At 50.2% G+C, this 20,691-nt stretch overlaps 9 protein-coding genes across 9 annotated transcripts in view; 5 read left to right on the top strand and 4 right to left on the bottom strand.

Annotated features, from left to right (window-relative positions):
• Positions 1 to 259: 259 nt before the first annotated feature.
• HO173_003548 (uncharacterized protein) lies at positions 260 to 1,526 on the top strand (the record flags this gene model as incomplete). The annotated part of the gene is made up of 6 exons (XM_037305473.1): positions 260 to 335; positions 426 to 903; positions 958 to 1,222; positions 1,272 to 1,347; positions 1,399 to 1,443; positions 1,516 to 1,526. The coding sequence occupies 6 exons, from the start codon at positions 260 to 262 to the stop codon at positions 1,524 to 1,526; spliced, it is 951 nt and encodes a 316-aa protein (XP_037167575.1).
• A 29-nt stretch (positions 1,527 to 1,555) lies between these two features.
• Positions 1,556 to 1,795, top strand: HO173_003547 (uncharacterized protein; the record flags this gene model as incomplete). Its single annotated transcript, XM_037305472.1, has 1 exon — positions 1,556 to 1,795. One exon carries the CDS (start codon positions 1,556 to 1,558, stop codon positions 1,793 to 1,795), a length of 240 nt encoding a protein of 79 aa, XP_037167574.1.
• Positions 1,796 to 3,925: 2,130 nt separating this feature from the next.
• Positions 3,926 to 4,552, bottom strand: HO173_003546 (uncharacterized protein; the record flags this gene model as incomplete). The annotated part of the gene is made up of 2 exons (XM_037305471.1): positions 3,926 to 4,359; positions 4,498 to 4,552. The coding sequence occupies 2 exons, from the start codon at positions 4,550 to 4,552 to the stop codon at positions 3,926 to 3,928; spliced, it is 489 nt and encodes a 162-aa protein (XP_037167573.1).
• Positions 4,553 to 5,247: 695 nt separating this feature from the next.
• On the bottom strand, positions 5,248 to 6,382 carry HO173_003545 (uncharacterized protein; the record flags this gene model as incomplete). The annotated part of the gene is made up of 4 exons (XM_037305470.1): positions 5,248 to 5,585; positions 5,639 to 6,127; positions 6,186 to 6,258; positions 6,371 to 6,382. The coding sequence occupies 4 exons, from the start codon at positions 6,380 to 6,382 to the stop codon at positions 5,248 to 5,250; spliced, it is 912 nt and encodes a 303-aa protein (XP_037167572.1).
• Positions 6,383 to 6,837: 455 nt separating this feature from the next.
• HO173_003544 (uncharacterized protein) lies at positions 6,838 to 8,398 on the top strand (the record flags this gene model as incomplete). The annotated part of the gene is made up of 2 exons (XM_037305469.1): positions 6,838 to 7,158; positions 7,208 to 8,398. The coding sequence occupies 2 exons, from the start codon at positions 6,838 to 6,840 to the stop codon at positions 8,396 to 8,398; spliced, it is 1,512 nt and encodes a 503-aa protein (XP_037167571.1).
• A 729-nt stretch (positions 8,399 to 9,127) lies between these two features.
• HO173_003543 (uncharacterized protein) lies at positions 9,128 to 13,687 on the top strand (the record flags this gene model as incomplete). Its single annotated transcript, XM_037305468.1, has 8 exons — positions 9,128 to 9,803; positions 9,856 to 9,992; positions 10,051 to 10,074; positions 10,125 to 10,360; positions 10,411 to 10,594; positions 10,644 to 10,677; positions 10,738 to 11,365; positions 11,977 to 13,687. The coding sequence occupies 8 exons, from the start codon at positions 9,128 to 9,130 to the stop codon at positions 13,685 to 13,687; spliced, it is 3,630 nt and encodes a 1,209-aa protein (XP_037167570.1).
• An 842-nt stretch (positions 13,688 to 14,529) lies between these two features.
• Positions 14,530 to 14,997, top strand: HO173_003542 (uncharacterized protein; the record flags this gene model as incomplete). The annotated part of the gene is made up of 1 exon (XM_037305467.1): positions 14,530 to 14,997. The coding sequence occupies one exon, from the start codon at positions 14,530 to 14,532 to the stop codon at positions 14,995 to 14,997; it is 468 nt and encodes a 155-aa protein (XP_037167569.1).
• A 643-nt stretch (positions 14,998 to 15,640) lies between these two features.
• HO173_003541 (uncharacterized protein) lies at positions 15,641 to 18,400 on the bottom strand (the record flags this gene model as incomplete). Its single annotated transcript, XM_037305466.1, has 6 exons — positions 15,641 to 16,236; positions 16,293 to 17,784; positions 17,842 to 18,091; positions 18,152 to 18,207; positions 18,262 to 18,289; positions 18,345 to 18,400. The coding sequence occupies 6 exons, from the start codon at positions 18,398 to 18,400 to the stop codon at positions 15,641 to 15,643; spliced, it is 2,478 nt and encodes an 825-aa protein (XP_037167568.1).
• A 1,907-nt stretch (positions 18,401 to 20,307) lies between these two features.
• HO173_003540 (uncharacterized protein) overlaps positions 20,308 to 20,691 on the bottom strand; it is a gene marked incomplete at both ends in the record, with an annotated part of 899 nt that continues 515 nt past the window's right edge. Inside the window, one exon of the mRNA XM_037305465.1 lies at positions 20,308 to 20,691. This exon is cut by the window's right edge and continues 358 nt beyond it. Within this exon, the coding sequence (XP_037167567.1) occupies positions 20,308 to 20,691 (384 nt within the window).

The raw sequence follows: 20,691 nt of genomic DNA, 5'->3' as shown, positions 1-20,691 counted from the left end.
CAGCAACCAGCACCCAGGGGGAAAAAATTAAATAGTCCAGCACGTAGCCAGCGGAACACCCACAAATTTATCTATCGCAAATTTTCCGCGCATTCCAGCCACCATGTTTCCAGCCACCTGATTACCGTATTCAGACCTGCCCGAGAGGTTTGAACAACCGTCCGTAAAGATACGGAGATGAGGCATATGCTAGAAGCCGATCCCCCAAAGTGCCGAATTATTTGACCCGGCCCGAGTATCCGGGGGAAAGGATGCAGCAATGCTATGGGTCATCTGGGGGAAGGACAAACACCCGCCAACTTTTTCCCCTGCCGAGCGAACCCGCCACGAAGAAGGTCAAGCCACCTACCAAAGCACCCTGACCCTAACCCTAACCCTCAATATCCTTCTTTTTTACATCTTTCTTTCACTATGCTTCGTATAAGACGATTCTCAGAAAGTCTCGAAGTTCCCAACCTCTCCCAGACTTGCTGATGCCCCGCCTCAACCCAAACCTGCTGAAACTCCGCTTTCTCCCCATTCTGCTATCGCTCCGCCTCCGATCTCACCACCCAACCCACTTAATACCCACGAAGGGAATGAGACAGATTCCCGACTCATCAGCATCAGCTCGGACGAGGGTGACCCTCGGCCACAAGTCCGTCGCCGTTCCCCACAAAAGAAGTCCGTCAATGATCCAACAGGCAACGCCGCCGTGCTTGAAACTTACAAGAGCAATGACGCGCTCCCGCCATGGGAGGGGAGGCGTCTGACAGTAGGAGATACTATACCAGTGGAGCTCTCAATCAAGCAAGATCACGCCCTTCGATCAGCTGACTCTTACGACATTGAGATCGGTGAGATTATGAGTCAAAGAAAGGTGCAGGATGATATGGAGGCCGGCGATGGAGACCTGGCATTAGAGTATGTATTCGAGTACTATCAGTCATCTGTTCTTCATGCTAATTGATGTGATAGAAAGGCAAAGCTCGGTGAGGAAGGGAGGTCTCAGTGGTCCGAGATGACTTGGCAAATCATGGAGCAAGTCTTGCAGCTCAACCGTGATGACACAAGCACCGACAATACCCGAACATTCAGAGGCTTAGGCCACGTCTTAGGTCCGCAAGGGACGCCGATCCCTATCATTCCAAAGGCCCATCAACTCTACGATTTAATGTGGCGACGCCTTCAAGTGGATACCTACGGAGGAGCTATCAATGCGGATGAGCCCGGCTTTGGCAAGGTAAATACACCCAATCCTTTTATCCGACTCGCTAACATGAATAACGCAGGAGGGTGAAACCCAAGTTGACCAGCTGCCTGAATGCTCGATAACATTGAAATGGCTTAACGGAGTCGGATGGATTAGTAACTTGACAGATCCGATTTTCACCGATATAGTTGACTGATGACAAATAGAGCAAGCTGTTATTCCGATCGCTCGCCCGAATGTACAAGTTATCGGTAAGATATCAGATCTACTAGCGGCTATTCAGTGACGCAAGGCCAACAGCAGATAGTGACCATATGAATCAGGTCATATGTGACGAGGAGATTTATTCAAGCGCACAGCTTGATGAGAATGGCTCACGAACTGTTGCCCTTTCTCGACAAGGAGGAACAAACGGCCGAGGCAAAGAGTAAAGAGCCGAAAGACTTCGAGGCTTTCATGAACGAGGAACGCATTGCGATCGCCAACAATGTCGCGCCTGCGGACGAGGCTTACTCCCAACTTCATCAGAAATCTCCACCGCTTACAACCCTCCGTCCTACGCACATCAAAACTTCAAGATGCGGTTTCTCCGCTCCGGGTTGACGGTCAGCTTGTGAAACGACGAAATAGAGTACCCGCCGACATGGCTTTCGCTGAAGATGACTACTTTTCACTATCATAACATCAGGTGGGTGGTCGTTATTGTTATGTTGTTCTATCTACTGAAGGAAAGTGCTAAAGGGTTGATTCGCTAAGCAAAATGATGGTGTCATCATTTAGCCTGACAGCTCGCGCACCAACCGACCCGAACCCCCAGCAGACGACAAGAGCCGTATGATACATGAGGCGAAAGGTCAACAGCACCGATGGACAGTCGAGAAAGAACTGCAAAGCAGTATGGATATGAAAAGTATCGAAAGGGTCACCTGAATTTATGTTATGCAGCAAGGGATAGTAGATCAGGAACTACTCCGATACAAGACATACATAGTTACAGATCTTCATGCCCGGAGCCTCTACGATTTTTCCAAGAACAACGAGTCTTTGCCTTTCCCAGGAAGTCAGCTTCAGAGATTTGCTAAGCATCTCTTCACCAGCGTTGCTTGTATGTTATCGATCCTACTTTGGTTAGATTTTGACTAACGTTTTACTCCTGTCTTGCATAATCTTGGGATCATACACACGGATATAAAGCCGGCAAATATCGTCCTCGTCGACAACTTATATACAATAATGCTTGTTTTTCCGTCTTCATCTACTACGGTGCAGCGCTTTAACACGGCGTTGTATACGCTATGGATTATTCTCGTGGTTGTACTGCTGGTCGCAAAGCTGACGAAATGGATACGAAGAAAGCTGTTAACAAATCGTCTGGTAAATAGTCTTCCTTAGTGACAGAACAGATGGTTTTTCCTGGTACGGAATTCAATGTCGTACAAGAGAAGTGTGCTCACCTACCCGTTGTCGTTCCACGATCGCTACAAGCCATTGGTTATTCGTTGTTCCACAAGTATAAAATCATTGGTTTCTTGGTTCGACTTCTCGATCTTTCATGGTGAATCCAGGTGTTCCTGTAGAGCATGGATCCGAAACTTTCTAAAGAGGAAAGGGTATCAGTAAAAATGGCTCCGAAAGTACTTCAAGAGAAGAAGGTATTCGCAAGCGGGTTTGAGTGGAGAACAATCGGTAGGAAATGGTGTGCTTGGGTGCTATCAAAGACTTGGGCTCTCAAGAGGAAGTAAATCCGGCATCCGGTTTCGAATTCAAACGTGATCTTGGTTTACGAGTCATCCACGAAGAACAGAAAGTCACGTCAACCCTGCCTGTCGATATCATGCCTTCGAGGCATTGATCACTGATGAGAAGTGGTGCTGCGAAGTCATGGACGCCATATATCCTTTACGCTTCCACTGAATTGTGGAAGCTGAGTGGGTTAGCGGGAGTGAATGTTCAATGGTCTGGTCACTGTGACGGGTTTGCACAGGGAAGCGATGCAGCTAGTGAGCTTCCACGATGCGGATGTCAATCTCTGGATGCATCGGCGCGTCTGCAGGAGGATCATGTAGAGGGAGGACCTTGTGCATTAGAGAGGACAGGCGATCCGAAACTGGCTTGATCGAATGCAAATGGAATACTGTTGAAATTGATGAGAGGTTGAAGGATCGATTGTCTATGGAGTGGTATGTAGGTTACTCATATACCATGTGAAGCCACGCTAGTGCCACCTGCGGGGTAGCTACAACACACTATGGTGCTGCAGCATGATTTCCAACAAATACTCTCCGCCTTTCCAAGGCAATTTCGAAGTCGGAGGGAATCGAAGACTTAGGTGGTCAGTGTGAGGCAGGGTTTGGAGAGGAAGCGAGGCGTGTGGTGCGTATATGGCGGTCTTAGCGGGGTTATTGATGTGACTCAGATGAGAGACAGGTCAAGGGGCTTGTGTCCGGGGGTCAAAGGCTGCGCTGGGTAGTCGTTTTTGGTGTACTGTTTCCCGGGTTTCTCCTTTAGCCTAGGCCTAGCGCTTCAACGATCAAAACTTTTCAACTGTCTATAGGCCGAGGAGCCTTGCGCAGTTCTGAGGACTAGATAGTCAGTTCTTTGGAGGCGAAGATGAGGAAAGAGATTCAACAAGTATTGAAGGCTGCTTACAAGGCAAAGCTAGCAAGTGTCAATCTGCTTGATTGATGCATGGAGCTATGGACAGTCACTGAAGACCATGTTGCTATGGAATTGCTAATTAGAGTTGCACACGAGGAAGCCTTTGCCCAGGTTGTAATGCCGACGCTGGGTTGGAATCAACTGGGTGTGTCCAAAGTTGACCACGGGCACGACAAGAGGGATGAGAGGTGCCAGTCGGAAATTTTTGGCGTTCGAAAAGACAGCAAAGTCGGCTTTGAGAAAGGCCATTTCCACCTCACCCGCCACATCCGCGTCCAGACCCGAGAAGATAATTTCGCAATCCAGATACTCGGAAGGCACACAACGGCGCATGACCAATTCAGCGATTCCTGCCGGCATTGGTACTGACTGCTTCCAGCGTACTGCATCCGAGTATCGTTTACCCGCAGACCGCTCAGAAGCACCTACGGCCACTAGATCTAGTAGAGGATGCTGGGTGAGCAACAGGACGAACCGTGTTCCAACTGCTCCAGTCGCTCCTAAAACTCCTAATAAGTGTCAGTATCGAAGATCCCAAGGCCGTTGGTGGATTCAAAATAGCCGTAGGAGAAAGATAAGCGCTATAAACTCTAGTCTAGCAGTCGCCTTTCTAAAACTAAGAGATGGTATTTTTGACGGATACATACCGCATCGCTTTTTTGGCAAGGTCTGGGTTTTGGACATCAAGTGTTTGGCCTCCATTATTCTAATCGGGTCACGAATGCGAAATGCTCCTTCCGCAACGATCTTGGATTTGTTCATAATCATTGCCATTTGGCGGAAGCAAGTGAACAGGGACTCGAAATCTGATATAGAGTGATCGGGGATCAAGGCAAAGCTGGAAATAGGGGAGCGCGCCGTGCTGCAAGCGTGTCAATTCAAGACATCTATGTCAACTCCATAAGTATTCACGTGATAAAGCCGATTCGCATCAAGCCGTCTTGGACCTGAAGAAACAACGAGAATAGAGTTCAATGTAGCCTCAAGAACAATGAATTGAACTAGATCAATCGTTCATGGCTGGACGTGATCCCAAGGCAGTCCTTTCGCTTCCATACCCGTGCTGGTCCTCTGCAATTTCCAATACTCGCAAGAGTGAGAATCTGAGCTGTCGCAACCCTGCAAGCGTTGTTCTTGAACTGCAAGCTATCCCATTGACACAACTCCTTCTGCAAATCAATGCCAGCGAACGACAGCACAGATCGGAAGAGCCAACGGGGGAAGTTCGAAAATCTGATTTCGTTTCTGGATTCAACCTTCCTCCACTGTGGGTAGGAACTCTAGCTTTCCTCCCTCCCAAACACGGCCTTCGTCCGAGCGCAACTTTGCGAGTTCCCGTTATTTTGTCAAAAGCAACCATGTGCCACTCTGTTTAGTATGGGACCCATGACCATCCTTTATTCTGTAGTCTGCAGATATTTGAGGATAGTCCAATCAAACACATTATCGTGATTGAAACCCTCGCGTACGAAGAGATCACGGAAGATTTTGCGCAGATAGGAATACTTAGGTTTATCGTCAAATCCCAGGGAGCGGATGTAGTCAAAATAAGCCGCGAACGCCCGAGGCAGGCCCTCACACAATTCTTCAACACTGATCGTCTGCTTCTTCTCCAAAATAAGCTCCTCCCTTTGCTCATGATTCGCGGCCTTGAGACCTTGCCAGGGAAGAGAGGGCCGAATGAAGTAGAGAAGCATATATCCGAGAGATTCTAAGTCGTCGCAGCGATGTTGTACTTGGGTGATTATGAGTTATTTGAACGGCAAGAGGACAGGATGTTGCACTTACCAACACCTAAATGGCCGTTGACGCTGGCAAAACGTGCTGTGCCAACCAAGCTGGGACGCAGAGAACGACCAGTGTTGGCGTCCGCCTGGGCAGGACGTCGTTCCGTCGCGAGACCCAAGTCGGTCACATAAACCTGGTTTCCCTGCTTCCCCACGCCCATCAAGCAGTTCTCCGGCTTGATGTCTCGATGGATGACATCGTGGGCATGGATATACTCCAGACGACAAAGGAGTTGGTCGACGAGCATCAAGACTGTCTTGAGAGAAAATTTGCGACCGCAGAAATTGAACAGGTCTTCCAAACTCGGACCCAAGAGGTCGAATACCATGGCGTTATATTCGCACTCGGTCACATAGGCGTGCACTCGTGGAATACCGGCACCACCAGAAAGCGATCGGTAGATATCAGCTTCACATTCGAGGAAGGAAGGATCGACGGAGATGTGTTCAAGTTTGATGGCAACCTCCTCACCGGAGTCGACATGGGTTCCTTGAGCGCCGTGAGTGAGTCTCAAGAAGCAACTGTGGCCAGACGCATCCGTGATTACCTATGTAGACAGCGCCGAAACTGCCACCACCGATCTTCTCTCGCAGCCGATACTTATCGGCGACGCGTAAGTCCTGATGTTGATGAGTTGTTAGTATAAGCCTTGTTAGTAGTGCAAACCCTGGATGGGGACAGCCAATTGGGTAGGGGTGGAAAAGAGGTAAGATAAAAGGCAAAGTCACTCACCAAATTCGCCATATCGATCGAATTGACAGAGGATAAGTGCTCACGCCATCATTAGACCGACTTGAAAGTTGTCGCAGATGCTAATTGAGTCATGTACCTTAGCGCGTAGATACACTTAGCATTGCTTGGCAATGGTCCTTTCTTCTGATTGGTTGATGGTGGTTGCACGACGCGCGCGCTTATCTAGAGTACACCATGTCGTTCAACTCAATTGCCGGTTTCATAGAGATCAAGGTCCAATGCTTCTAGGTAATATGATCTATTGATATATATATATTAATAGCAGTTCTAGGCAGGAGCCGTTCTCCGTTGAATGGCTACCTGGATGATTGGCTGTCAGCTCCGCAATGCTAATAACACAAAACGCAGTGTTGTTGCGCGAGGCGCGCGCAAACTACACCTCCGCATCTGATTGTTCCCTACCTATCATCCATTTGAGCAGGTCGTTTCAAGAGCATTGAGAATCAATGCCTTCACAAAAGGCTCCAGCGCCCCGAAATCAAAAGCGACAGCTGTCAACTGAAGTAGAGCCTACGACCGACTCTTCGCCGCCGCCCACCGCCAAACGACGAAAGCTCGACAATCAACGGCACAGGACGCCCAATTCCTTCTGGGATAACTTGTCACGGCAGTGGCTCACTCCCCGCGCACTCCAAGAGTTTGATCGAAGAACCGTGTGGCCTGCTGCTCCTGTGCCGCCTGATCGGACCGACAAGAAAGACATTGACCTTACACAGCTCAAGCGCTTGGCGAGACACGGCGGACCAAGCCTAGGTAAACTTCGAGCTGTAAGTCACGTTTAACCATTTTTAAGGATGCTCTCTGACCGCTTGCTAGTATCCTGAACCCGGAACCGCAGATTTTTCCCATCAGACCATGGACTCAAGTCAATTGGGCTCCAGGAAACGAGCCAGAACTGGAAGAGACTCGGATACATCGTCGAAGACCAGGAGAACCTCTGCCTATGACCCTAGCTTCCAGCAGCATCTCATCGATCACGGCGTTTATCCTGATGGGTATGATGATAATGACGACGGCTTCGTATATCCAGACAATTGGGAGGAGATACACGAGAGGCTAGCAAAGCCACGGCCCTCCCTTTCGCCATCACGCTTTCCTCGTGAAGAGTTTCGGAAATTTGAAAAAGCTAATATGCAGGCTTTGACCGAAAACAAAGTAATGAGCAAAGCGTTCCCAGTCATTGCTGGCACCGCCCGGATCCCCTCGCAATACAACCTCCCGTTCGGAAACCTCAAAGATCTGACCGATGGCTCTATCACCAAAGCTAAGCCGGACTTCTACGACGGGACAGGCCCAGCCGAATTACACAAACAGATCCGGGCTGAACTAGGCCCCTACATTGTGCCGTCAACAAATACTGCCGCCCCATGCTTGCCCAATTTTTTTACCGAAGGAAAGGGGCCAGATGGGAGTTCGGCCGTATGTAAGCGACAAGCTTTGTATGACGGTGCTTTGGGTGCCCGTGGTATACAAGAACTCCGGTCATATGTCGTTGGCGAGCCATCGTATGACTACAATGCTTATACAATTAGCTCCACCTATGATGGTGGCAGTGGCGCCCTCACGATATACTCTACGCATCCTGTTCCGTCCAAGGACTCCCAAAATCCGATTGAGTATCACATGACTCAGCTGAGAGGATGGATGATGACGGACACCCCAGATACGTTCCGACAAGGAGCTAGCGCCCTCAGAAACGCTAGAGACTGGGCACAAGAGAAACGGAAGGAGCTTATTGCTGCGGCGAATGGGAAGGCGCCAAACACGGAATCTTCAGAATTAGATTCGTCCACGCATAGCCTTCTATCACCCTCTACAAATGGGATTGTCGAACAAGAATCTGACACATCGACGGATGAGCTTGCGTTGAATGGCACTCTTGCTAGCTCCATTCACAGAACTTCGATCGGACCTCGAAAAGATCCTCCACCAAAAGCCTCGTCATCTCGACGTATGACAAGAGGTCTGGCGAGGGTCTCGGAGGACCTGGGAGACGAGAATAGCTAAGGCGGCGAGATTCGATGAGAGGTGCTTGACAATAGGCACTAGACTCCAAAGCGATGCCATCAAACTCACCAACCGATCACAGTCCACGGTCAAGTCGTGGATGTAGATCCGGAGCCGAAGAGAGACAAGGGCCCATATTTACTGCTATAATTCAAGGAGAAGAGCTACACCATGTTGTAGTTCAGGAGAAAATGATGCTTGCGTAAACGAGATTGGTAAGAGAATCTAAATTGCAGACTTGAGATCATGATGTGATCCATGCAAGTTGCGCGCTAAAAGCTTTGACCTAGGTGACTACCAAACGCACAAGAAAACCCCGCCGGATACGGCGAAGTTTCGCGGCTGTACAAGAGGAAGCGCGTGTCGTTCTGGCCGTCTGGGCCTCATTCCGTGCTTTGTCGGAGAATTCAAGGAAGAACGTTACAGCACGTGGGCCACTATGGTCCATGCTCCTTGCCAGCATATCAACGTTTCGAGTGTCGCGGGATTCAGTAAAATAGAAAAATGCTTGTCGGGTATCGCATCAAGGCTATAAATGACTTAGCAACCATTAATTTTAATATTGTACATGCGCCTTTGGAGAAATCTCATACCGAACGCAAACCGGGCATTCTTTGTGTTGCGTTCCACCAGCGATTCATCGTTTCTAAATGCTGAACGTATAACATAGTTGAACTGCCCATTCTCATACTACATCTGTCTGCGAGTCTACGCATTTCTGCGTTTTCGATGTTTTCCATACTTGCCGTTCTTTTGTGGTCTTTATTAGCAGCTGGACCTGCCTTTTCGCAGTTTCTCTCTCCTCCTACGAACTTGACAACTGCATCTCGTCATCCCGCAACTTATCAAGTACGCTACAAAGATGTCCCGCCGGGCATCTGCGAGCAAAGAGACGACATTAAAAGCATAAGCGGATATGTCGACGTGTCAGCTGAGGAGCACATGTTCTTCTGGTTCTTCGAGGCGAGGAATGCAGATCCGACTACGGCACCCTTGACCACATGGATCAATGGCGGACCTGGAACCAGCTCGATGGTAGGATTGTTCCAAGAGATTGGGCCTTGTGCAATCGATGCAAATGGGAACGTTGTCAACAACCCTTACTCCTGGACAAATGCCAGCAATCTGCTGTTCATCGATCAGCCCGTGCAGACTGGATTCTCATACTCAACAACGACACCCGGGTATATCAATCCGGAAGACGGATCCGTCGTCCTTGCGCAAGATGACATCTGTCCTTCCGACGAAGTCACTAAAGGCACGTGCGGGACATATTCGAATCCCAATGACTTGATTGGGCTTCCGGTCTCGACCTTCACGGTAGCCTCTGCGTTTTATGCGACTTTGCAGGGATTCATAGGAGCTTTCCCACAGTATGCGAGGGAGGGATTCCATTTCGCAACTGGTCAGTAGCGCAACCTTCTGTTACCGCAAGATACTGACACGTTTGTGGGAAGAGAGCTATGGGGGCCACTACGGCCCAGTCTTTGCCGAGTATATTGAGGCCCAAAATGCGAGACAAATACCAAATACGACGAAGATCAGTCTTGAGTCGGTGACTATTGTAAACGGATGGATCGATCCCCTGATACAGGTATGGTGTGGTGAACCATGCGGAGAAGTACTTTTGTCGCTAAATGAGGCGAATCCAGTATGCCGCTTACTATAATTTTACGGTAGCTATCTCCTCTTGAGAGTGCCATCTCGCAAGGACTGAAAATAGCAGGTATCTCCCGGAAACACGTATGACTATATGCCATACAACGACTCCGCCGCGTCGTCGCTATACTCCACCGTCTACGGGTCTGGTGGCTGCGTTGACCAGTTGCAAAACTGTAAAGCTACCGGGACGAATGCCGTTTGTGCGGCAGCCGACAATTTCTGTCTGAACTACGTCGAGAACTTCTACGACGAGGTCACCGGCCGCGATGAGGATGATATCAGAGAACTCGAACCTGATCCGTGAGTCGGGTTCGATCCGAAGGCAAACAGCGCATGACTGGCCATTTTAGGTATCCCCCAGAGTCCTACGTCCGCTATTTGAACGACGCAACGGTGCAGGCAGCGATAGGTGCCTATGTAAATTATACGGAGCAGTCGGTTGCAGTGGCGAATGCGTTCAACACCACAGGCGATGATGGTAGATTGGACGGCACTACAACAGACGTCTTGGTGCTTGTGGAACAAGGCGTTGCTGTAAATACACCTCCGAATCGTATAGCAGCTGCAGCTCACTTCAGAACAGGTCACCATGGTATACGGAGATGCGGACTACAACAGTGTGTACTCCCCATCTCCACTGCAATATATCGACCGAACAAGCTAACAAAAGAAAACAGGCAACTGGCTCGGCGGCGAAGCCGTCTACAACTCCATCCCCGTCCTGGGCTCCTCGACCGCCGGCTACGTCGACATCTCCACCTCCGACCTCGTCGTCCACGGCCAAGCAAAGCAAAACGGCGCCTTCGCCTTCGCCCGCATCTACGAATCCGGTCACGAAGTGCCCTACTACCAGCCTCTGACGGCACTAGCCATCTTCGAGCGAACCATCCACCGTTACGACATCGCCACCGGACAGAACCTCGTCAACCCAGGCTTCGTCACCGTCGGGCCCGCGGAGAGTACGTACCGTGAGGGCAATGCGACGGTGAAGTTCGCGCTGGAGGGGAGTGGCGGGGAGACGATTGTTGATGCTACGACTTATGAGAATGTGGTGGACGGGGAGAGTGCTCCTTCGCGGCAACTGCTCGCTGAGCTCGAGGCTGTCGCGAAGGGAAAGCTTGCGATGGCGAATGCTACGGCTTATGGCAATGTTCTGGAAGGGCTGAAGGAGACTGGGGAGGAGAAGGATCCGATCCATGTGAAGAAGAGAGGGGGGAAGATGCGAAGAGGCGGGTTGATGCGAGATGACGTGACGGGCGTTGAAAACGATGGATTTAGTCGGAGAGGGTTGCATGATTTGGGGACGTAGGCGTCTTTGCTCGCGCTCAGGATTGGGCATCTGTATAACTCTCTGCTCGGCCATGGTGGCTAGAGACTTACGACGTTGCTGCTTCATCGAGGATGAGAACAGAGCGCGGATTCAAGTAGGTGTCGAAGCAGACGGCTTGTGATCTCAAAGGTCTCGATGCTCACCAGAGGGTTCCTGTCAGCAATCTGTCATGGCAATTTCTCTCAGTCAGACATCACCGCTTCCTATGTCGAGTCATTCTGATCGCTCAAACGTAGAGCCAATTCCTTTTCTCCGCGCGATGTTTTGCCTTAGCAGTCGAAGCGCAGACCTGAGGTATCTCATGCGTGGAAGACGCGAATGAGCTGGTCCAAATAACCCGCTCTCTCCTTTGCCAAATGCAAGGGGCTTGGAGAGTGGCACGACCAAGAAGCATGCGTTCCAGAATCGCCGGACTGTTACTCGCCGAGGACTGTTTCTGGGCGCATTGTGCAATAGGCTACCTCGCAGATCCCAGCCGCCTTGGACGTATGCAAGGCTGTGTGGAAAAGACGAATGAGGAAGTTGTTCAGACCACCATGGCGGTTTACCGAAGCTGACCGCCGCTGCTTACTTCGCCCTTTTTCAGCCTGATCATTGCCACTACAGCCCCTTTTCTTCTGGAAGAAGGGTGCGCAATCAGTTTATTCTACGCAGTTTTTTATGATAGAAGTGTTGTCCTCTCCAGCAACATAGTCGGAGACCAAAAGTTTTGGCTTGCGACTCGAGATGTAAGAGCCACATCAACGTACTCTTTAGTCATGTCGGACCCACTGAGCATCGCAGCTGGCATAGTGGGTGTCATTACGGCTGCAGCTCAGATATCTGTACTTTTGACCAATTTCACAAAATCCACCATCGCAGCGCCACAGCAGGCTCAGGTCGTACTCACCGAGGTGAGCGACATAGGTGGAATCTTGTCGCATCTGCAGACATTTCTTCTCGGGCCAGACTCACCTAACAGATCAAGGACTTCCTTGCTCAAGGTGGAAAAGGTGGTGACCATTGTCGGTGGCTGCGTGCATACGTTCTCAGAGCTTGAAAGGCTGCTCGATGAACTGAAGACCGAAGATTTGAACGTGTTGGATCGCTTGAAATGGGCGAGAAAGGAGCCAGTGATCGTGAGTCTTATCGACAGGCTGCAGAACCACAAGGCATCGTTATCTTTGGTGCTCAATATTGTGAATGGGTTTGTCCCTATCCGCCAAGAGCTGTCGTCCGAGTGGGTGCTGATATTTCGTAGACACACGATTGCCGAAGCCACAGACTCGGTGAGCCGACTGCACGGAATCGTAGAGCAATGCTATAAGGAAATGTCATCCAGAGTACAAGCACTGGAGATTCTGGATCTGCAGAGGAGGGGCGGTGCAGATTGGATGTCGGTAGACGATACGGAGTCTCTTGCAACCATCCATGCACGCCCGCCTGATTTGAGCTATGAAGAAGCCATTGGGAGCGAATTATTACGCTTCGACTTCTCGGACGATTTACAAAGGTCTCGTGTTTATAGGAGGACCCAGGCATTTCGCAAGTCTGTCATTTCCGCATTAACGAACAATGTGTACTCGCTGGGATGGTCGTACTTCTCAGACTTGAGTATGGCAGAAGTGTCAAACATTTCGGTGATAAACCTGGCGATCACCGAGGAAGAAACTTACAATCCTCAACGATCCACGCAGACATGGTCAGCCCAAGCAAAGGAGAGGGCGTCTACCGGCCCTTACAACAGTGATTATAGAGATAGACAACACACTCAGCTACATAACGTCCGTGAACCAATTCCAGCAAATAGTTCTGCAGCTGCTCGGGGACGTCGGCCGGCGTCCACCCGGACACAGCAGCAAAGTCTCCACCGGGCTCATTCTCTACCCCCATCTCACCCATTTGAGGATCGTTACAGTCCTTTCCAGTTGGAGGAGCACTATAGAGACAAGACCAGTGCAAATATTACTGAAGATCCAGCCCCGAAATCTAATCTACCACTGGCGGGTCCCTCAGATCCACTTCTATATTCACAACCCCAGAGTACCTCCTCACAATCTTACGAACCAATGGAAGACGAGCCAGCTTATCCGTGTCGAGGTTGCGGGAAGATAATAGGAGAATGGAGAGCGTTTGAACTTGGTGAACCATACATATTCTTCATCAGATACTGTCAAGCTAATGCAAATGCAGGGGGCAGCCGTTGGCACCTTGACTGTTTCTGTTGCAACACCTGCGGTATCATTTGGGGCCCCGCTGCCAATCTCGGCCTCCTCGGCGACGGGTCACTCATCTGCAACGACTGTACGAATAGCTGAAGCGTCGGTAACAACAAGATAGAGGACCTTGTCATTTTCACGGGCGGCCAGACCTTTTGTGCAACATGCTTCAAGTGTCGAGGCTGCAAAAAGAACATCGAGAACCTGAAATACGCTCGGACTTCGCAGGGATTCTTTTGCATGGAGTGTCACGAATCGTTAATGCAAAGGCGTCGGAGGAAAGCGAGCACAGCCTTAGCCATAAGAAAAAAACAACCAGAGCAGACAATCCCAAACAGTCCCACAACTGTACAAAATCGGATTGATAAGGAATTGCCAGTGCTACCACCGCCACTGCTACGAGTATCACCAGAGCTGAGAGATACGATTTCCAACGCGATTACTCTGGCGTCGGCCTCAAGCGGCTCAAACACACCTACCAGCCCCTCTATGACTTTCTTTCGATGCCTGTTTGATGAAACGTCGCCTTGAGAACCATCAGCACATGTATGTTACAGTTTATGTTGTAGAAGAGCTGTTACATGACGTTCCTGAAGAGATTAAAAATTGAAGTAGACCAAGAGCGGTGAATGACGCCAAAGATGCACATATCCATGCACATCTGTGTATCAGGTACAAATGTCCCTATGTGCTTACGGATGTAATGTTGTTTGAAGCGTGCACGACTATGAGTTCAGGAAGACTGAAAATGCGCAGCAAGATATTAAGGGCGCCGCATCCGGCCTAGCGCCAAATGCCACTCCGCCTCGGGAAAAGTGATGACTGAGACATCGAACGAAGCATGACTCAACACCACATGGTCATGACCCGGTAATCTTCTCTCAGGCCGGGATAGCAGCCCACAAGACACATACCCTCAACTGCTACCCGCACCCGTCTCAATGGCATCCAACTCCACCCCCCCAATCCTCATCCCCCGCACCCCCACCTCCCCCCTCGACCCGAGCCTCCGCACATCCCTCCAAGACGCAGTCTTAACCCCCAAAACCATCAAAACCCTCCGCACAACACTGGAGACGGAAACGCAGGCCGCAGACTGGCAGGAGAAGGTGAAGCAGCGAACGCTGCAGTTGCTGGAGAGTAGGGAGTATTGGAAGTGGGAAGATCTGGTTGGGGTGATTGTGAGGGAGGCGAGGGGTGTTGAGGAGGAGGAGGAGGAGGAGGAGGTGGATGATGAGGGGCAGGGAGATAAAGAGAAGGGGGTGAATGGAGGACGGAATGGCGAGGGCGAGGAGAAGGTGGATATACGGATGCCGGAGAAAGCTATTGCGGAAGCGGCGACGGTGGTGAGAGGTGTGCTGGATCAGAGGGTGGAATTGGAGCCTGAGGGGAAGGGGTTCTGGGATTGAAGAGGGGGCGCGTTGGTGTCCGGAGGAGGAGAATCGGCCTCTGAATGCTTCCGGTGTGGGATCCTACACGCCTCGAACTTGCGAGCGATGTCATGGCTATGATTAGAGTATACCGTCACGGTTTCGGCTAGTGAAGAATGTCGGGTACTCACGGTTGAGACTCGGGCTTGGTCTTGCAGCCAAGGTGGAGACCGGCGTCAGGAAGAGTCACTAGGCTGGCAGAGTCATGAAGAATAAGGATTGGGGCAGAGAGCCAGAGCAATGAAATGTCTATCGAAAGAAGATTGAGACTGCAATGTGGATCATGCGTCTAAGTATGAGAGGGAAGGAGAGGAAAGGTTGCAAGGCAATGAAGGAGCTTAGACATGGAGCTTAGACACGATTGAAACGAGTATGCAAAAAAATTACTTCGTTGGAGCGAAAAGCCCTCGGTGAAAGTGAATGGATGTAGAATGCTTCTGAATCTAAAATCTGCTTGCTGTTCAAGTATCTAAGGCACATCGCACCGGTTGAAGTGACCATTCTACTATGTGCCCTGCCCTTCTCGCCGAGATGCCATCAAGTGATAGCGCACAAACACCGTGTATGCAATATTGTAAAGAACCGAGGTTTCCGAACCCAAATGCACACCAGGGCTTAGCATCTAGTCGTAAAGAGAATCATCGTTGCCAGCGTCACCGAATCCATTGCCGTTCCCTGCAGCATCAGCAGCTGCGTCCGCATCTGGAAATCGGAAAAAGTTGCTTCCACTGGAGTTCTTCATGCTCTGTGCGAATGCTTCGTAGCGACGGACCTCAACATCAGAGACTGATCTCCTAGCTGACTGCATAGCCTCCTCGAAATGGGCTTTGGTAAGCTCGGGAACTGGGTCCTCAGCGTCAATGTCTTCCTCCATCTTGACGTCTTCACCAGCAGCCTCACGCTCCTTGGTTCGCTCAATATCAATGGAGATGGATTGCTTGATGGCGAGCTTAACGGCACGCTGAGTGACGAAGCCGAGATCGGCACCAGAGAAGCCGTGAGTGCGGCTCGCAATATAGTTAATGTCGACGTCATCAGCCACAGGAGTCTTGCGCAATTGAGCCTTGAGGATACCGATACGCGAGGTTTCGTCAGGCAGGGGAACGTAGACCAAGGTGTCGAGACGTCCAGGACGGCAGAGAGCGTTATCAAGCTGCTCGGGACGATTGGTGGCACCGATAACGAAGACGTTCTTTTTCGAAGTCATGCCATCCATCTCTGTAGAATGAGTTAGTATACCGTAAGAGAGCTGGACATGAGTCACTCTGGCTTACCTGTCAAGAGCTGGTTGACAACACGATCGGAAGCTCCTCCAGCGTCACCATTGGATCCACCGCGCGACTTCGCAATGGAGTCCAACTCATCAAGGAAAACAACACAAGGAGCGGCGGCCCTAGCCTTGTCGAAAATATCTCGAATATTGCTCTCCGACTCACCGAACCACATGCTCAGCAGCTCAGGGCCTTTAATCGAGATGAAGTTGGCAGCGCACTCGTTGGCGACTGCTTTGGCAAGCAAAGTCTTACCAGTACCTGGGGGACCGTAGAATAGAACACCACGAGATGGCGAAAGACCGAATTTGAGGAATTTCTCAGGGTGATCGACGGGATATTGGACGCTCTCGATAAGCTCGCGCTTGACGTTCTCCAAGCCTCCAATGTCATCCCAGCGAACGTTGGGTACCTCCACAACGGCAACTTCACGAAGAGCAGAGGGATTTGAGACACCCAGTGCGAAACGGAAGTTCTCCATAGTGACGCCTAAAGAGTCAAGGACCTCCGCATCGATGGTATCCTCGTCCAAATCAATCAGGTCCATCTTCTCACGGATCTGCTGCATAGCAGCCTCAGAGCAAAGAGAAGCAACATCTGAACCAACGTAACCATGAGTCTCTGCGGCAATCGACTCGAGGTCAACATCTTCTCCAAGCTTCATGTTCTTGGTGTGGATCTGGAGAATCTCAAGGCGGCCAGTGGGGTCCGGGATACCGATGTCGACTTCACGATCGAAACGCCCGAAGCGACGAAGCGCAGGATCGATGGAGTTGGGTCGATTCGTGGCAGCCATGACTACCACGTTTGAGCGGGCTTTCATGCCGTCCATGAGAGTCAGAAGCTGAGACACCACACGGCGCTCAACCTCTCCGTTGGTCTTCTCACGCTTGGGTGCGATGGAATCGATCTCGTCGATAAAGATGATTGCTGGAGAGTTCTTCTCTGCCTCCTCGAATGCTTTGCGGAGGTTTGATTCTGATTCTCCGGCCATCTTGGACATGATTTCAGGACCGTTGATCAAGAAAAAGAAAGCTCCAGTCTCGTTGGCCACAGCACGAGCCATCAAAGTCTTTCCGGTACCGGGAGGACCAAACATGAGAATACCACGAGGAGGCTTGATGCCGATGGACTTGAACAGCTGAGGATGTCGGAGAGGCAGTTCGACCAACTCTCGGATCTGGGCCATCTGCTTTCGGCATCCACCGATGTCATCATATCCCACCTCATTCAGGTTGCCCTCCTCGTCCTCGCGCTGAATGGGCTCTCCTTCACAATGTATGACGGTATCTTGTGCCACAATGCCGAACTCTGGTGGATCGACCTCTACGACCTTGAACTCAACCTGCCTCATGCCTCCACGGACTGTGAAAAGATCACCTTGTCGTACCGGTCTGTAGGCTTCGCGGAAATAGGGAGCGAGGAAGACATCGAAAAGGGAGCCAGTTAGGCCTTCGACGGTATCAGCGATGGGAAGGACGGCAATACGCTTGGCCTAGTGGTGCGTGTTAGAGACTGCTTAGATCGTGTGAAGGGCAGGTTAGGAACTTACGTATTTGATATCTGGACACGCGTGAACAGTGACGATATCACCGTGCTTAACGCGGAGATTGTGGCGAACCACGCGGTTCATACGTGCTGATCCATCATCAAGATCATCATCCGCCAGCACGATCAGAACGGTATCCTTTCTCTTCTTTCCTTTCACGAGTACTGTATCACCACGGAACAGCTGTAGCGTCTCCATGGTGTTGTTGGATAGTGCGATGATTGAGTTGTCATCGTTAACAGCATCGGTAACACTATTGCCACCACCAAGTCAGCAAACCCGGGTTCCAAAAGTCTAGATGGGCAAGACCTACATCAGAGAGTTGGGCTTCTTCTTCTTCTTGAGAATAGCCGTTGCTGTGTCGGACTCCTGAGGCATGTCAGTGACAAGTTTCTGGATATCTTCGGCGCTGCTTAAGCTCACCTCTTTCTTCTCAGCTCCGGAGGCATCACTGTCACGGCGTCAGTATCAAGTCTCGTGAGAGATGGAGCAATAGCTGGACTTACTTCAAGTTGGCCTTGACCTTGGCCTTTGACCCCACGTGCTCAGGCTCTGCAGACATTTTGAAGCTGGCCTAGTGACGGAGCTTGTAGACCAACGTAGATGTAGCTTTGGTTGGCTCGGGTCTTGGAGGATGTGAAGTGGGTTGTAGGAATCCTGGATGTTCGATGCAGAAGATGAGGAAGGTAGAGTTGGTGAGGTGTCGAGGATGAAAGGTGTTGTAGTTGATTGTGATACTCGTAGGAGTTGACAGGACCAGAAAGTTGAATGATGATTTACTCTACTCGGCCTCCGATTTTTAGCGCCGGATAAATATAACACCGAGCTATCCACGGCACAAAGAAGCTGGTCGAACAGTTTAGAAGCTGACAGATCTTCACTCTCTTTATAACACGTGTGTATTGTCGACAATGTGAATTGTCTGTTCGGTGGCGGCCAATCCAAAGAAGCTCTATACATATAGTAATGAAGGACACGTCAGTACGATGTTGACCTTAACCAAGTTAGACAAAGATGGGGATGAAGATAGCTTGCTAGTCTTTTGATATGAATGTGAAGACATATATAGCATTCGTCTTGTCTGTTGTTGTGAGGGGACCAAGACTCTGATATTAGTCTCCAATTGTGCTGCTTTTTACTTGATTTCATGTTTGCAAAAGCTTTTCAAGTGGCAGAAAATTTTAGATACATACAAGCACTAAGAAACAGGCCATCTCATCTTCTCTATTCGTGGTGACTTTTGGCGTTTTTGCATGTCCTATTGGATAGACGCACTCTGTGACAGCAACAGTTCCACATAACCGATGGCAAGCAATCGGGGATGATGTTCCTAACCTGCTTCAGTATCATGGCTCACATGCTGCTTTGTGGGTGAACAAACCTTGGTGATGTTCTCAGCGACGGTGTTATCGCTATCAAACAAAGGATTGTAGGAAGACTATGATGTCGTAGCCTGGTTTATTCTCCGGCACAACTTCTGTCGTACAGGTCTGTGTCTCTGGAATACCAACACTCCGATACGCTGCTACTCCAACCAACAACGACCCCAACCTGCATATACTCAATCCGCCAATCGCTCCACTCCGCCAACCCTTCCACTTGCAGCCATCAAAGCACGAGGGCTTGCCTCGCACTGCAGGCACCGAGTTCGACATTTTCGAGGACAAATCCCCTCCAGGTGACCTGAAAAATATCATCATAGTAGTCTACGACCGAGTAATAGCACGTGGGGAGGAAGCCCTGGGACTGGCGTGGCGCAAATGCTATGAGAGAGGCTAGATTGACGCGGCAGTAGCCAACCTTCTTTGGGCCATTCTTCAAAGAAGGGCAACGCAACAGGACCAGACTATGTTTTGGAACGCCTTTATTACGCCGGCAAGGTGAGTAGCCGCGGACCGGAAGAGAATAATGCTGGTGGAGAGGCACCAAACTTTGCAAATGGTCAGTTTCAGTCTGCAATAGCTTCTTCTATAGGTATCTAAAAATTTGCGGTGTACAGGCAGCTCTTCAGCATGAGAAAGGGTGTTTGTTTTCTGAGAAGCATGTCACGAGGCGGGATCATAATAAATCGATATCTGCTCAGTACACGTGGGAATCTATTCAATGTTTCAACTACACGCAGCTCTTGAGGCATAGGCAATCCCATGTTGATTCTTTTGATGATTAATGCTCGTTGAGCAAGCTGACCGGTCTAAAGCTCGAGTTCACGCTTGGTCTTTTGGGTCACCCGCGTTTTGTGTGCGCAGATGGTGAGCGTTGTAGGATGGATTAGCTTGGCTAGAAGACAAGTAGCCAGCATTTCAATTGAAACAAAAGCTTGTTATACAGAAATCAAACCAGAAACATTACCCACATGCAGCTCTTGTGACAACCATTCGATGCTGTCACTGAGAAATGCACTCAAATAAACACCAAAAACAGGAACAAATAGCCCACGTCCTTGTCATTATTGCAATGTCATTCGCACACTTAAGCCGTCTCCTTCCAAGCCTGCCCAATACTCAGCGCGCCAACCACAGCCCCTAATCCTCCAATAGCACCCTCCCCTAGAATCCCATTCTCAAGACTATAATGCACAGTCATAGGCGCATAGGCCACATTGACACCAACCTCCCTATACCACTTCCCCCATCTCTCCTCCAGCTCCTCGTCCTCCACTTTGTCCATCCTCAATTCTAGCTCTCCTTTCTCAACCACCTCCCTCTCATTCTCTGCTGACTGGGTCTTCTCCAACTCCATACCCTTCCTTCCCTGTCTCCCGAGATCCTGCCCCTTCAGCTCCCCCCACTCATACCCTAACCTCGCAAGTTCCAGCGCCACATACGCACACCACGCTCTCCCGCTCCATATCCA

Source organism: Letharia columbiana, assembly GCF_014066305.1.
Source record: "Letharia columbiana isolate WasteWater2 chromosome Unknown Sc0000009_s0, whole genome shotgun sequence".
Lineage (NCBI taxonomy): Eukaryota > Fungi > Ascomycota > Lecanoromycetes > Lecanorales > Parmeliaceae > Letharia > Letharia columbiana.
The sequence above is the reverse complement of the archived record's forward strand: the minus strand, read 5'-3'. Positions and strand labels throughout refer to the sequence as shown.